Consider the following 16,559-nt stretch of genomic DNA (forward strand, 5'->3'; position numbering starts at 1 on the left):
AATTCTATGGAAGCTGCCTTTGAGCGTACCTATCTTGGGCATTGGCAGGCGTCATCATTCTGCGGAGGTCAACCTGTTACCTGACAATGGTTCCAGGGATGCGTCTGCCATTCACTTTCAAGCCGGTGCTTGCCCCTGCACCTGCAACGCCGTGCTTTATTCAGCGTCTTAACACTCTTGACTGTCTAGCGCTGACCAAATAAGAATAGCAAAGTCAAGTGACTTTCCACTCAGCAAATTCTACGGAGGCTGCCTTTGAGCGTATCTTAGGCAGTGGTAGGCGTCATCAGACTGCGGAGGTCAACCTGTTACCTGACAATGGTTCCAGGGATGCGTCTGCCATTCACCTCCAAGCCGGTGCTTGCCCCTGCACCTGCAACGCCGTGCTTTATTCAGCGTCTTAACACTCTTGACTGTCTAGCGCTGACCAAATAAGAATAGCAAAGTCAAGTGACTTTCCACTCAGCAAATTCTACGGAGGCTGCCTTTGAGCGTATCTTAGGCAGTGGCAGGCGTCATCAGACTGCGGAGGTCAACCTGTTACCTGACAATGGTTCCAGGGATGCGTCTGCCATTCACCTCCAAGCCGGTGCTTGTCCCTTCAACGCCGTGCTTTATTCAGCGTTTTAACACTCTTGACTGTCTAACGCTGACCAAATAAACCGAAATCCTGTTAAAACAGGTGCTGAAATTACCATATAAGGCACCGCTCAGCATGAGCCTGCTCCTCACAATATTCCTTCGCAAGAAGGACAGACCAAACAACCTATTCTATTAAACGTCCTAATCAGTAGATACAATTATGTAAGTATTGATCCGATCTGAAGTAGTTGAATGCTAAATTCTAAATCTGGATGCAGATACCGATCACAGAGACACCGCCGGCCTCTCCGCATGTCTTGTCAAGGTACCCTAAAATTATCAATCTCTCGTTCTCTACTGCATACCGAAAAACATTGATACAATCACAAACTACTTACTAAACCTCGTCACCTTTGACAAACCAGACGAGACAGCAACTACTAGAACGGAAGGTTAGTGTGTAACATTTTATCTTCTGGAACACTTTAAACCTTGTCAATTACGTGAACTCAGGTTCAATAAGTCGTCATCTCTAAGGGTTTTGTCGGTAAATACGAAATCTATACGACTCAACAAGTGCCTATAATGGTAAGCTTGATCTCAGTGAGGGCTCATCACAACTCGACCCCACACAACCGATCCAATACACAAGACTCCAGCCCAGCATCTCTTAACAACCATCTGGATGTCTACAAAATATCAGAAATCATAATCAGCGATGGGGGATTTCTCATTCTTTCATTCATTTCATGTGCGTTCACTAATTTTGCTATCGGACAATCAAAGCATAGCCTATACTCGAAACTAAGGGAGGAAGGGGCACATTCAGAACCTCTATTGGAACTGTCTCTCTAACTTTTCAACTTGAAAAACATCACCTCCTTCCGGTTCAGTCGGGTAAAAATAGCTCTGACAACGCAAAATATTATCTCCCAGGTCGATTCAATCAATTTTATCTGACGATCTAGGTCGATTTACGGGGAAAACAACCTACTTAGTGGCATCTCCTGGGTTCAGATCCAAAGGTAAATATTCCAAAAGTTCGGGAAACTGGATATCCAGAGACCCCACAGAGATTACCAGCAGCCTTTGCAACGACTTCAACCAGGGTGGCTATGGTGGTAAACTAGGCTAAATCTTTGCTGTCCCGTTTCTCACCACAGCAAAAGGTACCTGCTTAGCACCTCGAAGTGACCTTTCTGGCTTTTCTTAGCAGGGCTCGAGGCCGACCCTCAAAATACAGAATCTCCACCATGTTCTTACCACATGGTGACCTCCACGTCAGGATCAGGTAACATGTAATTTTTTTAGTATGTTGAGTTGGGGGTAATAAGGTATCGTTCCTAAAACATACCTGGCAAAATTCCACTTTAAAAACTTATAAAATAACCTGGCCTTGGTGGTTAAACTAATGGCCTAAGGAAAACAGTCGTAGATATATACTTACCTCTTGAAGCTCGACAGCAAGATTTATCTGCTAGACTAAATCGTTTATCTACTCTTCTACTACCTTTATGCCCTGTGGGTCTCAACAAAATTCACTTTAAAATCGCAAACCAGTCGAAGGATGGTCGATTAGCCTTCTTTTTTCTATATGAAGTTATAACGTATCGAATTTTCGATTCGATCAAAAAGTGCTACTTATCTAGGGGGCTGGTATTACTAATCTAAAACTATATTAAAGATAACTTTAATTTTCTTACTAAGCATAAAAGCTTAATAAATTTCACTTCCTGATAAAGGCCTTAAACCCAACAGTAGGTATCTAAAATGTGATCTTTACGAGGCTTCTCGCAGACTAGCTTATGTATATTTTTCTCCTACCATCTACATCAGCTGCTGACATGACAAAACATAGTCTCACCTGAATAATTTCAAGATTAAGTTAATAAACCTTGACCTACGAGTAAGTTCGGCACCGTTACGGCATCATACAAACAACTGGGAAAAATGACAGCAAATCCCAAAAAACAACATAGGTATGCCCTTGCTACGGTTGCGTAAGTTACTGGAATCAGGCGAGCAGAGGCGAACAGCGAAATATAATAACACATTATTTATTTATTTTTCAACACCAAGTAATACTAGGAATCTACATGAATAAAAACAGTATAAAGGTTGTTGGATTTAAAACCTCTCCTGGCATTGTTGACTTCGTTGTGGCATCTTTAATTTGGGTTGATATTTAGCCATAGATGAAATTATTTGATGAGATATTGGCGTAGGCAGAACAATAATAGCAATATTATAAGGCAGACACTTTTATTAACTGATCTACGACCGATACACCAAATAACATATTATTTAATTAATAACTTTCAATCAACAGATCTAAAGCATGTTGGATACTCTTCAATCACATCGTACGCCTGTATTATAAACTTATGTTGATGACTCGCATGAATCTTAGTGCCATGCGGGCACTTTAAAAGGATGCGAACGATTTAAATTTCAATAGGTAGACAAAATTGATAATAGTACAAGTTTTACAAAACAATAAAACTTGTATTATTGAGCAGAGACGATGCACAGCATCCCAAGAAGGCCTCCTGGTGAGCTCTCTATGAAGAACTCCGAGCAATCTCGCCCCCAGGTGACTAAAATGGCGGCAAACGGAAGTAAGTCAAATCAATTCCTATTAAATAATTGCGGAAATGACGTCATTTAAGGTATAAAATGGTAAAAAACTACACCGGAAGTAGACGCATCTCTCTCACCAGATGCTGTGCATCGTCTCTGCTCAATAATACAAGTTTTATTGTTTTGTAAAACTTGTACTATTATCAATTTTGTCTACCTATTGAAATTTAAATCGTTCGCATCCTTTTAAACGAAGACTCTACTCATGATACATAGTACATTCCTCAAATATGAGACAAAACCAATGAGTTAAAATTACATTTTAAAAGTACCTATACAATCGTCTTACACTCTTTAGAAGAGCACACTGACACAAATAAATAATAAAAAATACTGTCTAAGGTCTGTAGCTAAAGGTCTAAGCCGTAAGATAGAAGAATCTTATAGCCAAAAACATGGCAGATGCAGCAGATATCAACGGATTTAAAACTGGAGTTCATGTGTATCCTTGTAGTTTTGAGTCTCTAGAGCAGTGGTTCTTAACCTCTAAGTCATGAGGGACCATTTTACCAAATTTCTGTCTTGTCAGGGACCACCTCATAATCGGTCAAAACCAGTTTGACTGCAAAAATCAGTTAAAAGTGGTTTTGACCAAGGTGTGCAAATGCACATCGTGGACCACTTGGAATGCCTCCAGGGACCACCAGTGGTCCGCGGACCACCGGTTAAGAACCACTGCTCTAGAGCGTCCCTTCCTCCACCATGCGTAAGAATGTTTCAAAAATACTGTCTAAGGTCTGTAGCTAAAGGTCTAAGCTGCAAGATAGAAGAATCTTCTAGCCAAAAAGATGGCAGATGCAGCAGATGTCATCGGATTTAAAACTTGGAGTTCATGTGAGTCCTTCTAGACTTGAGTCTCTAGAGCGTCCCTTCCTCCACCATGCGTAAAAGTTTTCCAAAAATACTGTCTGAGGTCTGTAATAAAAGTCTAAACTGCAAGATAGAAGAATCTTTTAGCCAAAAACATACTGTGGTTATAAAGGTGTACCAAGGGTACATGCTACACCTTTTTATTCGATTGTAAGAGTACTGGTTTACTCACAAATCCGTTTTATCTGATTTTCTGAAATCCTGGTGTTTATCATTCAAATCAATGACTAATGTTTGAACTAATTTGGACATATCAAGGTCTATCATTGGTATTTTTTTCAAACTTCTGCGTTGAGCCATTTACGAGATCTGGGGTATCACAAAACATTACCCCAGCAAAATTCTAAATAACTTGAGAACCGGAACACGAACAAATTTTGCTATTCGTGGACAAATTACTACGCAACAAGAGCTATCTATCCATGTATTTGGTTCCGGGATAGAACGACTTTCAAAAAAAAAAATTTTGCCAGGGTAATGTTTGAAACGTTACCCCAGCAAAATCTGTGTTTTCATAATAACTTTAAAACTATAATTTGAACGAATTTTGCTATTAGTGGACAAATTTCTGCTCACGATGGACTAATTATCTGCTATACTCTCGACTCTCTAAAGCACAACATTTATAAAAAATTTGCTGCGGTAATGCACTCCAGGTAACCGTGTGTGATGCTCATTGCTCATAGTGACTTTCGACACAGAGCCCCGTACATACGTTATACATAAATTATGGAAAGAAAACACCCAGACCAAAAGAAAACAAATATGTATGCAATTTTAGTATGATATTTTTATTTATTAATAAACAAAAAGACTGAACAAAATTGATGCGTGTACTGATAATGTAATTAACTACATGCAAAGCTTTGTGAATTGCAACAACTATAATTTATTATCCAAGCTCTAAATAATCGCTACTACGAGTAACTGATCATAAAATGTTTTTCCAATGGCTCAAGCTCCCGAGGATCTACCGATAGGTCGGGTGACGTAATCTTGAAATTCTTTTAGCCGGTGCGGAACTTCAAGCCAATACCAAGCCTTAAGGCTTGGTATTTCTACTAAAGTAGGTATTTCGCGCTGTCAAAATCTGCGCGCGCAATACTTCGCCGAAGACAGCGCGCCAAAGAGCTCTCGCGGCTACACAGTATAGAAATACGCAGTTTAGAAATACGCAGTTGGTTAGGTTAGGTTGACTTCCTTCCGTTCAAGCGTCACACTCACAGCACTTACTAATACAAATCATATCCAAGTGATACAAATTAAAACAACTTTCAAAATTTTTGGGAATATATTTTAGAATCGAATAAATATAGAATATAACTGCCAAAGTAAACACGGTTCAAAGAGGCGTGGCGTCACCCGACCTTCCGGAAGTTCCGCGCCGGCTAAAAGAATTTCAAGATTACGTCACCCGACCTATCGGTAGATCCTCGGGAGCTTGAGCGATTGGAAAAACATTTTTTATGATCAGTTACTTGTAGTAGCGATTATTTAGAGCTTGGATAATAAATTATAGTTGTTGCAATTCACAAAGCTTTGCATGTGGTTAATTACATTAATCAGTACACGCATCAATTTTGTTCAGTCTTTTTGTTTATCCCAACTAATATTATAAATGCGAAAGTAACTCTGTCTGTCTGTCTGTCTGTCTGTCTGTTACGCTTTCCCGCTTAAACCTCGCAACCGATTTTGATGAAATTTGGCATAGAGATAGTTTGAGTCCCGGGAAAGAACATAGGATAGTTTTTATCCCGGTTTTTGAAACAGGGACGCGCGCGATAAAGTTTTTCTGTGACAGACAAAATTCCACGCGGGCGAAGCCGCGGGCGGAAAGCTAGTAATATTATAAATGCGAAAGTAACTGTCTGTCTGTCTGTCTGTTACGCTTTCCCGCTTAAACCTCGCAACCGATTTTGATGACATTTGGCATAGAGATAGTTTGAGTCCCGGGAAAGAACATAGGATAGTTTTTATCCCGGTTTTTGAAACAGGGACGCGCGCGATAAAGTTTTTCTGTGACAGGCAAAATTCCACGCGGGCGAAGCCGCGGGCGGAAAGCTAGTTAATAAATAAAAATATCATACTAAAATTGCATACATATTTGTTTGTATTGGTCTGGGTGTTTTCTTTCCATAATTTATGTATAACGTATGTACGGGGCTCTGTATCGAAAATCACTTTGAGCAATAAGCATCAAACACGGTTCATCAAATAAGGTTACCTGGAGTGCATTACCGCAGCAAAAAGCTTGCCATCTTAAATGAACGGTATAATATCGAGGTTTCGTCAGTACAGTTGCGAACAAAGGTGTTTGTGTAGTGTAGTTGAGTTGAGAGGTCAGATTATTGAAATAATAAAACGAACATTTTATTTTTTAAATACATTTTAAAAATAATTTACATTACAGATAACAATGAGAGGATGACATTGCAAGGTGGTGCCAGTCCAGTCTTAAATCCGTTGATATATGCTGCATCTGCCATCTTTTTGGTTAGAAGATTCTTCTATCTTGCAGCGTAGACCTTTAGCTACAGACCTTAGACAGTATTTTTGTGAAAATTCTTACGCATGGTGGAGGAAGGGACGCTCTAGAGACTCAAGTCTACAAGGAGTCATATGAACTCCAGTTTTAAATCCGTTGACATCTGCTGCATCTGCCATCTTTTTGACTAAAAGATTCTTCTATTTTTATTTTTTATTTTATTTTATAAAAAAAGGTTCACCAACAGCTTATACACTAATACATATTAGATAATTTTAAACTTATTCTAGAGTACCTTACTAAATGTAAAGCCACTTACTGGCGAACACAACTATCTTGCAGTTTAGACTTTTATTACAGACCTCAGACAGTATTTTTGAAAAACTTTTACGCATGGTGGAGGAAGGGACGCTCTAGAGACTCAAGTCTAGAAGGAGTCACATGAACTCCAAGTTTTAAATCCGTTGACATCTGCTGCATCTGCCATCTTTTTGGCTAGAAGATTCTTCTATCTTGCAGCTTAGACCTTTAGCTACAGACCTTAGACAGTATTTTTGAAACATTCTTACGAATGGTGGAGGAAGGGACGCTCTAGAGCAGTGGTTCTTAACCGGTGGTCCGCGGACCACTGGTGGTCCCTGGAGGCATTCCAAGTGGTCCACGATGTGCACTTGCACACCTTGGTCAAAACCACTTTTAACTGATTTTTGCAGTCAAACTGGTTTTGACCGATTATGAGGTGGTCCCTGACAAGACAGAAATTTGGTAAAATGGTCCCTCATGACTTAAAGGTTAAGAACCACTGCTCTAAAGACTCAAAACTACAAGGATACACATGAACTCCAGTTTTAAATCCGTTGATATCTGCTGCATCTGCCATGTTTTTGGCTATAAGATTCTTCTATCTTACGGCTTAGACCTTTAGCTACAGACCTTAGACAGTATTTTTGTGAAAATTCTTACGCATGGTGGAGGAAGGGACGCTCTAGACACTCAAGTCTACAAGGAGTCACATCAACTCCAGTTTTAAATCCGTTGACATCTGCTGCATCTGCCATCTTTTTGGTTAGAAGATTCTTCTATCTTGCAGCGTAGACCTTTAGCTACAGACCTTAGACAGTATTTTTGTGAAAATTCTTACGCATGGTGGAGGAAGGGACGCTCTAGAGACTCAAGTCTACAAGGAGTCATATGAACTCCAGTTTTAAATCCGTTGACATCTGCTGCATCTGCCATCTTTTTGGCTAGAAGATTCTTCTATCTTACAGCTTAGACCTTTAGCTACAGACCTTAGACAGTATTTTTTATTATTTATTTGTGTCAGTGTGCTCTTCTAAAGAGTGTAAGACGATTGTATGTAGGTACTATTAAAATGTAATTTTAACTCATTGGTTTTGTCTCATATTTGAGGAATGTACTATGTATCATGAGTAGAGTCTTCGTTTAAAAGGATGCGAACGATTTAAATTTCAATAGGTAGACAAAATTGAATTGAATTGAAGCTTTCTCCAGTAACACTGATATTTTTATACTGTGACTCATCAAAGTCATCATTGTCAAAAATATTGACAAATCGCGAACTGTCACGGCCAAAAAACTGACACGCGTCCGTCCTCCGTAAGCGCCACCGCGCGACTGATTGAGATTGTCCAAGCCGTCATGGACGATTTTTTCCACATTTTTTAACATAGTAACTAAATAAGACGCAATATAAAAATTTCATCCGTTAAAAGCCCTCAAGTTATTTCTGAACTTTAGTTTAGTAAAAGATTTAGAATCTCAAATCGCTTATTTTAAAAATAAAACCATAAATAGAAAACGAATAGAGGTAACTTTGGGAATTTATTCTATCGAGTCAACTTCATCAAATCGTGTTTCCATCCGTTAATAGCCCTAGAAAATATCCTCAACTATGCCCAATAAAAATCTTAGCCTTTAATTTTACTGTTTAGTACCTCAAAAATGAAAAATGAAAACCTATTTTCGCCATTTTCTCTGCTACCCGGCCTTAATCCCCGAAGGGTCCGAAGTGTGCCAACATAAACATTACTTGCATGGAATGAGGATTATGTTTATTTTACTGACATTCGGAAAATACGTGATGTTTTATTATGTAGGTACATACCTACAAGTTTACCGAAATTAGCGGCTTCGCCCGCGTAAAAGATTTGTAACAATACTAAAACAATTTAGTTGTTATACAAACTTTCATCTCCTATATCCACTTCATGAGATAAATTTTGAATTAAGTAAATGGCACCTAAAGTATAAATCAATATGCTTAATCTCAAAAGTAGAATCATCTATCATTAATTGTTTAGGCTGGGCGTTGTATACTCAATAAGTCTAAAAAATTCAGTGATGTGTGTGTGAAATTTCCAGTTTAGTGATTTAAAATATTGCCGTATTTTAGTCCATTTTTAATTTGTAGATTTTTCAATATCCCCATGACCTAGTTTAGTTCAATCCCGGAGCTCAATTAAATCCCGCCTTTATGTAGGTCCGTCTAATACCTCTGAGGTGTTAGACACCAGAATCCTTGCTTTATTAACGTCGCCTCATGGCGAATGGGCCATGTTAGGGATGTACCGATAACGGTTATACCGGTAAATAAGTAAATCGGTATTTTTATGCAGTGTCTATATTTTACTGTTACTTAGGAATGTGCATATAGGGCGGTTAAGTGTAGTATTTACGGGGAGACAAATATTTATTTTGATTCGAAAATAAAGAGCCAATGTTTGGTTTGTTTGATAAAGAGATACATTCTTTCAAGAACCCTTAACAGTTAATCTGGTACAAGATATTTTGATTCAGATTTTTGCGAAGTTCAAATAAGTATTAAAAATAATAGTTTGTAGCTGAATACGATTGACATTAAGTTCCCTTAAAGACTTGAAAGTCTCTCGATCTTACCGGTACAAGTATACCTATATCGCTATTTCGGTAATTTGCGGTATCTGTGTGCAACATCCCTACCCATTCGATGTCTGGCGCTAATCCGATCACTCGCTCCGGAATCGAACGTGGGACCGCTCGCAGATTACTCGTGACGCAAATTGGAGCACTTAGTATCTGTATGACGCGCCTAATGGGATTCTGTGAATTTCTGTGCCGTGCGAGATCACGTAGGTAGAGCAATGGGATTAATATTCATAGAAGCCAAGCTCTTAAAAGCTAGCCACAAACAATACCTCTGATAGGTGTAATTCCTCATACCTCGGGAATATTACGGTTAGGCGTAGCTGAAAACCAGCGTTGTAATCTTTCCTTGGTACAACAAAAGCTGAGCCACGTCTTCTGTATATTTGTACTGTGTTAAGTTTCTTTCATGATCAATATTTGCTGAAGGCTAGAAGGCATTAAATACAGTTTGTTTATTATAAATTAAAAATTCAAATTCGGGAAAACTGAATAACGTTTTTCCATGTGATATAAAAATTCACACAGACACAGATCGCCCTTATTAAAAAATTAACCCATAGTTTTCTGAAGAGCGCTTTCACATTAGGGCGTTAGTAGCTCGACCGCAACGCGACAGTGGCGTTTTTATAATGTGAAGGGATGCATCCGGTGAATTCCGGTGTCACATAGTATGAAATTTTCGGCAGCGTGTCTGTCGCGCTGCTAAATCGCCTGTGAAAGCGCTCTAATAGAGCCATTGCCACAGAGCTTTTTATGTAGCTAGTGACTTGGCTAAACTTATTTTTGATTGTAGAGAATAAGGATACTGAGAAAATTAAATCTTAGATAGAGTCGATTTTTCGTTGTAATCTTAGCGTTTCTATAAATGCCCTCTATTGGTTGTTGACCTACACAATGCTCGAACCCAATTAGTTTGTGTAACCGCAGATTGAAGTGTGCTTATCATGCGCAAACCTAAACTGCCACGCTATGCCCATTCGTTTGTCATCAATAGTTACAATAGTTGCGGTTTGCGGCTCGATCACATCGTAATTCATGTGGTTATAGTATAATAATAGACTGCGTTTATGTAGCGAAGGATTCCATTAATATATGGTGTAATAATTAGGTACAATAATCAGTAAGGACTGAGTTTGCTGCGGCGCTTCTTCTCAGCACTTGCCAAATGTTAATCTCGAAGCGCTGGAAGGGCAAAAAAAAATGAGACATAATATGGGCTCCTTAAAAGCATTTGACGATTTGTAAGTACTAATTTAATTAGTCTACAAAAATAAGGAAAATTTTTATTTGATTATGTAATAATAATGTAAACGCTTACACTAATCAATCAAATCGATAGAGTATTGACATTTGCTAAGACTGTTAAATCATAAATGTAAATTCGGTATCACAATAATGAAACAGACATAATCAAGATAGATTCATGAACTATTTGATTCATACACAGCTGCACTATTTTCAAGTGCCATATTAGGCTATTTTTATAGGCTATAATAACAACTAAATAAGCGGCCTCCTCTTAGTGGTTTGGATACCGTTTATATAAAGCCAACTGCGGCTGCAATCAATCAATCAATTTGATCAATAAATCATTTATTGTGGCAGTTAGGTCATACAGTAAAGTTTGAATTCCGTTGAGGGCAAATGTTATTGTCATCGTACAAACGCTTACTTTAAGACTATAACATTAGGGTGATTATTGTAAGAACTTCTAATATTTATAATAGACTAATCTATTTCGTCACTAAATGATGCATAACATTACGTTTTGACGTAAAACAACATCAAGGCGAAGCTTTGAGGAAAGTGATCCTATTTAGTTGAAACTTGTAAAAAAAAACACCAGAAAATATGGATTCTAAATGTTCATTGCAAAATTAGCTAGCCTAATGCAGATGTTCATTAAATTAAATGTCCAGTGCAGTGGTGTGTTTGAAATGTCTAACCAATGCACATCGAATGTGGTTTTGTATTCTCATTTATTGAGGATTTACGCCCGTATTCACTAACATTACTATGCGATCTCACAGCGCAGACGCACAGGGTGACACACGAACCAATCACAGAGCTCTATTCAACGTTGTGCGTTCGATTTGCTGCTACACTTAAGCGAGCATCGTTTGTGAATACGAGCGTTAGTTGATCTGCTTTACATGTGTATTATTTCATCATCATCATCATCATTTCAGCCATAGGATGTCCACTGCTGAACATAGGCCTCCCCCAATGCTTTCCATGTTGATCGATTGGTAGCGACCTGCTTCCAGCGCTTTCCTGCTATCTTTACGATGTGTAATTATTTAATGCAATTTTATTTAATACTCGTAAAGCAAATAAATAGCCGTAATAACACATTATTACGGCTAATTAAGCTTAAGGCTTAAGGCATAAATTAAGCCGTAGAGTATGTTTTACTTTATACCTTTTTTCCCGACTGCGCCAGAGGTAAGGAGGGTTATTGATTTGATACTACTTACACCCTCTTTAAATAAATGATCATTTTACATAAGCTTTTTCAACGGCTTTTTAACGGAAGATCGGCTTTTTGATAAAACATTTTATCTGCTTATGTTTGAAAAATACGTTGAAAAGGAAAACTAAGCCGCTTAAGTTGGAGGTGTAAAAAGTCGGTGTCGAAGTTTCCTTTTACTAAAGGCCCATTTAGGAACTATGAATATAATCCGCCACGTGTTGGCTTCATGAAAGGTCTACAGAGGTCGACAGCATTTGACTTTTTGGTGACAAGTTGAATGGTGTCTTTCAGCCAGGATTTTCGTTAATATCAAATTTATTTATTTGTATAGAAGACCTAGAAATATATTTGGCAATTCTTTATAGGTAGAAAGTATTAAGCAAGCGACAGAGATGAATTTTCTTAATTAAACAAAACATTTCACTAATATTTGTCTAATTATCTGAACTTAACGTTTGACTACAAGTTATTAGTGCCTAAAAATCATGATACTTACCTGTTTTTACGTAGTCCTAGCTTAGATGTATACGAGAAAACATGAACTTAGAATATAGTTGTAAACTAAAGCAGTCTTAATTTAAAGTTGGTTTCATACGTTTTATCATTATTTGTTCGGTCCAAAGTTCGCTGCTTGTTTCAAAGGTTTAATCTAAGTTTTGTTGTCTCCAGGAACAGGGAGACGTCGCCGCGAAGAAGATCAATAGGCAAGAGCAGCGAGTTGAAAAGTAAGTTTAGATACGCGTTACTTTTTACTTGCTAGTGTACTTACGGACTGACGAAGCGAAAAGCAACTTTTGGGGACGCATCCGAATAGTATCTACTGGTAAAACATTCCGCAGACTACAGACTTTTAGTCGGCCGATAGTTGGGTCGACTTCTAATTTGTATGAAGAACCAGATCGGTGTTATGTGCTCACATTTAAACATGTCCATACTGATTATTAACAGCCTGATCAACTTATCGGCTGACAAAAAGTCTGAGATCTACGGGGTTTATTAGGTATACTTAATAATAAGATGTTTTGAGTAATCTGCTCTACCCCTCAAAAACTCAAGATAGATACTGGAAACCGGACTTTTCACCAGGCTGGTTTTTCACATATACCTGAGACTCGATACTAGTCAAGCCTGTTTGTCGCGGAAGCCAGAAAAAAAGTATTTTTACATTAATTCGAGATTAAACACCTGAAGAACGTTAATGTTGTACTTACTCGTATTATTTCAAATGCCCGCCAGAATAATACGTCTATTCAGAAGTCGGATTATTTTCCAAAAGACAACAGACGAAGACCCGCTTGAGTTACAAGCGATATCATCCGATTTACTTTTTAAAGCTAACTCGGTCTTACAGTTAAATTCTGTCCAATTTAAACTCAAGAAAGTTGTTTCAATTCATACTACAACTGCATTTTTGCTTCGTTCAAGTTATACTAATTTTCTCTGAGCACACCACTGTGATGTAAGTTTTCTAGCAAAAAAGTGTAGGGCAATAAATAGTTGCATAAGACCGCTATAGTATAGGTAGGTACCTCCTGCTAATCTGCAATATTATGTATCCGTATAAAAAGGATTTTTTTTTTGCAATTTCGGGTTTAAAAACATTAAAGCAATCTCCATTAGAAAACATAATAGGCATTATTCAAAGATCGACACGTCCATGCGATTTTCTGCTTAACGAGACTCAGGAATGGAAAATGGAAGCACTGGAACTGCAAATACGAGCTAAAAGGTGCAGCCGCGTCTCGATAGGCTAGGATTATCCCCAGACTTATAACCCCCAGCTTAATGGGAAAACACTGCTCTTACCCCCCTCACTGCTGTTTCCTGCTTCTGCATATAGATTTTTACGTTTACAGCAAGATTTAAACAAGGAGGAGCTACATATTCTTTTATTTCTGAGACCCGGTGACAATATTTGTTGTTCAATTTCCGACAATAGTCCTCCGAAAATATGTTGCTTGCAAGACCGAAATCCTGTTGCAAACATGTAACAGTCCAACCTGCATAATTTATTCAAATTCAAATTCAAATTCATTTATTTATATTTGTCTGTGTGTTTCATATTAACAAATCATAAAATGTAATGTCTTCATACTAACATCTTGAAAGCTAGAATATTTGCCTTGAATTTCCTTTTGTAGGTGCCAAATGTATTACTTTAACGCGTCTGAAATCTGAATGTGTAGTCCCGGAGAGGACAACTTTATCGTTTCAAACGGTTTCCGAGAAAATTATATGAAACTGCTTTCACGTTTAAGTACGTGCAGATGCGCAATGGAATGTTAGATTCCTTCGTCACTTAATTCCTTGTCACGTTGTCTTTACTGTGTTATTATTGGTTTCAGGGCCGTCACAGTTGATTGCAGAGGTGCACAGCGGTAGAGCGACTCCGCAGGCTCCAGTCTACGCCACAATAAGGCCTTCACAGCTGCCTCAGAATCGGCCATCTTCGCTCTCTGCACAGTCTTCCCTTAATTCGCTGCCAACTGCGCTCTCTTCCACGCCGCTCGTGAAATCTGTCACGACCAGCGAGGAACCATTACGGTTCCATCCGACGAACCCTTTTTATACAACTTTACCGAATTATTCAAGTGCTTCCAAACTTCCAGTACCAAATGGCAGAGCGTCCAGTATAGATAGAAGTAAATCCAGAGAAAACACATCTTCACTTAACGATCAGAACTCAGATTTAAAATCGCCTTCATTTTTCAACAAAATCTACGACTCTGGCCCCAGTAGTCTTCCTCAATCTAACTTTAAGGAAACTGAATTCAGTAATAGTTATGTTGATTTAAAAAGTGAGAATGATAAAAGTGATCACAATTATTACGATAGTAAGTTCAGTTCTTATTTACAAAGTGAAATTAATGGTACCGGTAAAAATCCCTTTGATACTAAAAGAAACAGTGATCCCTTCGAAAAATACCTAAAGCCAGAAAATAAGATGAATGGAAAGTGTGAAACTAGTACGATGGTGAATTCTCATAGTGATAATAATTTTAGTAAGCATGAGGAAATTAAACGCTCCACAATAATAGAACACCAAGTTAATGAGGTTGAAGAAGTGAAGACAATAAAGAAAATCATTCTGAACGGCTCTGGAGACGCTACCAAAGATAATAACCACCATCATTCAAAGTTTGATACTTCTGGCTTAAATGGAACCAAGGAAATGGATTCACGAGCATCTGAACATCAGGAAAAGTTGAGAAAAGAAAGAGTTTTCAATATACCTATACATCAGGAGACTGCTTATTTTGATAAACCGAACCAAAAATCAAAACGCGACGAACGAAACCACAGTAATCTACATCCATCGACGCCAGAAGACTTCAGCAGAACTCCCACAGGTGAGTTTTTACTTTGCAAAGCTTATCACCTTTAGAACCTACATAAAGTTATTCCATATTAAATTGGCTCGCGCGTGACGCATTTATTACGAGGAAAAGTTTGGAACATCATTAGTATTCAAATCCGATTTCGTATTCATATCGCAGACCAAAAAATATTTTTGAATACTCATTTCGTGTTATTTCCTCCGATATTTTTAAATTCGTTTCAATAAATAATAAAATGATAAATTGGTAATCGCGTGCGATGCTACATACATATTTTTGGGTTATCCCTACAGAAAGTATCTGCGATTTACTGATTTATTTTAATGGAACTTCTCGCATCAATATTTAAAAACAAGCGAACGATTAATAAAAGAAATACGAATTTGAATAAATAGACTAGTCCAACATCAATTTATTGTTATATGTTAAGATATTACGTATATTCGTTCCTAAATATACGAACAATATCATTGTAGGTAACGCCTATGACACAAATTCAAGCCATTACAAAAACTTAATAAAAACATTAAAAGACATCAAAGATCTTTGATACGACCGAGAAAGCGCCTTTTAAATGACAGAGTTCATTACAAACTACCGCTCCCAATGGCATTCGAGTTCCAGTGAGTTGCATCATTACTGGAACTCTTCAAAACTTCACTTAGTGAAAACTCGGAAAGTGACTAAGTCGCGAGCAAGTAGCGGAGTGCTCGGAAGAGTCGTTCAGCCAGCTCAGAAGTACTACACGGCGGTCTTGAATGCAGATTACTACTCGGGACTCTTTTATGCCACTACAAGTGGTTGACTGCCAGTTATTTATGAAATCTTAATGTACTTATTCGATACTTCAAAGATTTATACTTAAAGTTGAAATCTGGTCTAATGCGGTACCATTAGTCTAATTAGAAGCTCAATTTCATGTGATGGGGGATGCATACCAAATCGACAGCGCCTGCTAATTGGATACAGTCATAGAGTCGCCGTAGATAGATATTGCTATTCCATTACATTAGGCGTTAGTAGAGCAACTCTCAGAAATGCAAGGGCTTTGATTTGGAATTTAGAGGATTATATTAAACACTGTAGTTTCTTGATTGATGAATAAATTAATGATACCTTAAAGGAGCATTAATAACTAGAAAATGTTTAATGAAATGTAAAGATAAACGTACCTACAGCGCGCAAAAACGTTATTTTCTCCAGGCTGTTTTTATTGTGAGTAATTTTTCACAGATAATCTCGCGCG

The 16,559-nt window shown here is 38.0% G+C and overlaps 1 protein-coding gene across 2 annotated transcripts in view; it reads left to right on the top strand.

Moving 5' to 3' along the window:
• Positions 1-16,559, top strand: part of LOC135073839 (sorbin and SH3 domain-containing protein 1) — a 186,913-nt gene that overhangs the window by 57,211 nt on the left and 113,143 nt on the right. For both annotated transcript variants that reach the window (XM_063968052.1, XM_063968054.1), the window contains 2 exons: positions 12,645-12,700; positions 14,321-15,325. In XM_063968052.1, the coding sequence (XP_063824122.1) occupies positions 12,645-12,700; positions 14,321-15,325 (1,061 nt within the window). The remainder of the gene's footprint in view (positions 1-12,644; positions 12,701-14,320; positions 15,326-16,559) is intronic.

Source organism: Ostrinia nubilalis, chromosome 8, assembly GCF_963855985.1.
Source record: "Ostrinia nubilalis chromosome 8, ilOstNubi1.1, whole genome shotgun sequence".
In the NCBI taxonomy this organism is placed as follows: Eukaryota; Metazoa; Arthropoda; class Insecta; order Lepidoptera; family Crambidae; genus Ostrinia; species Ostrinia nubilalis.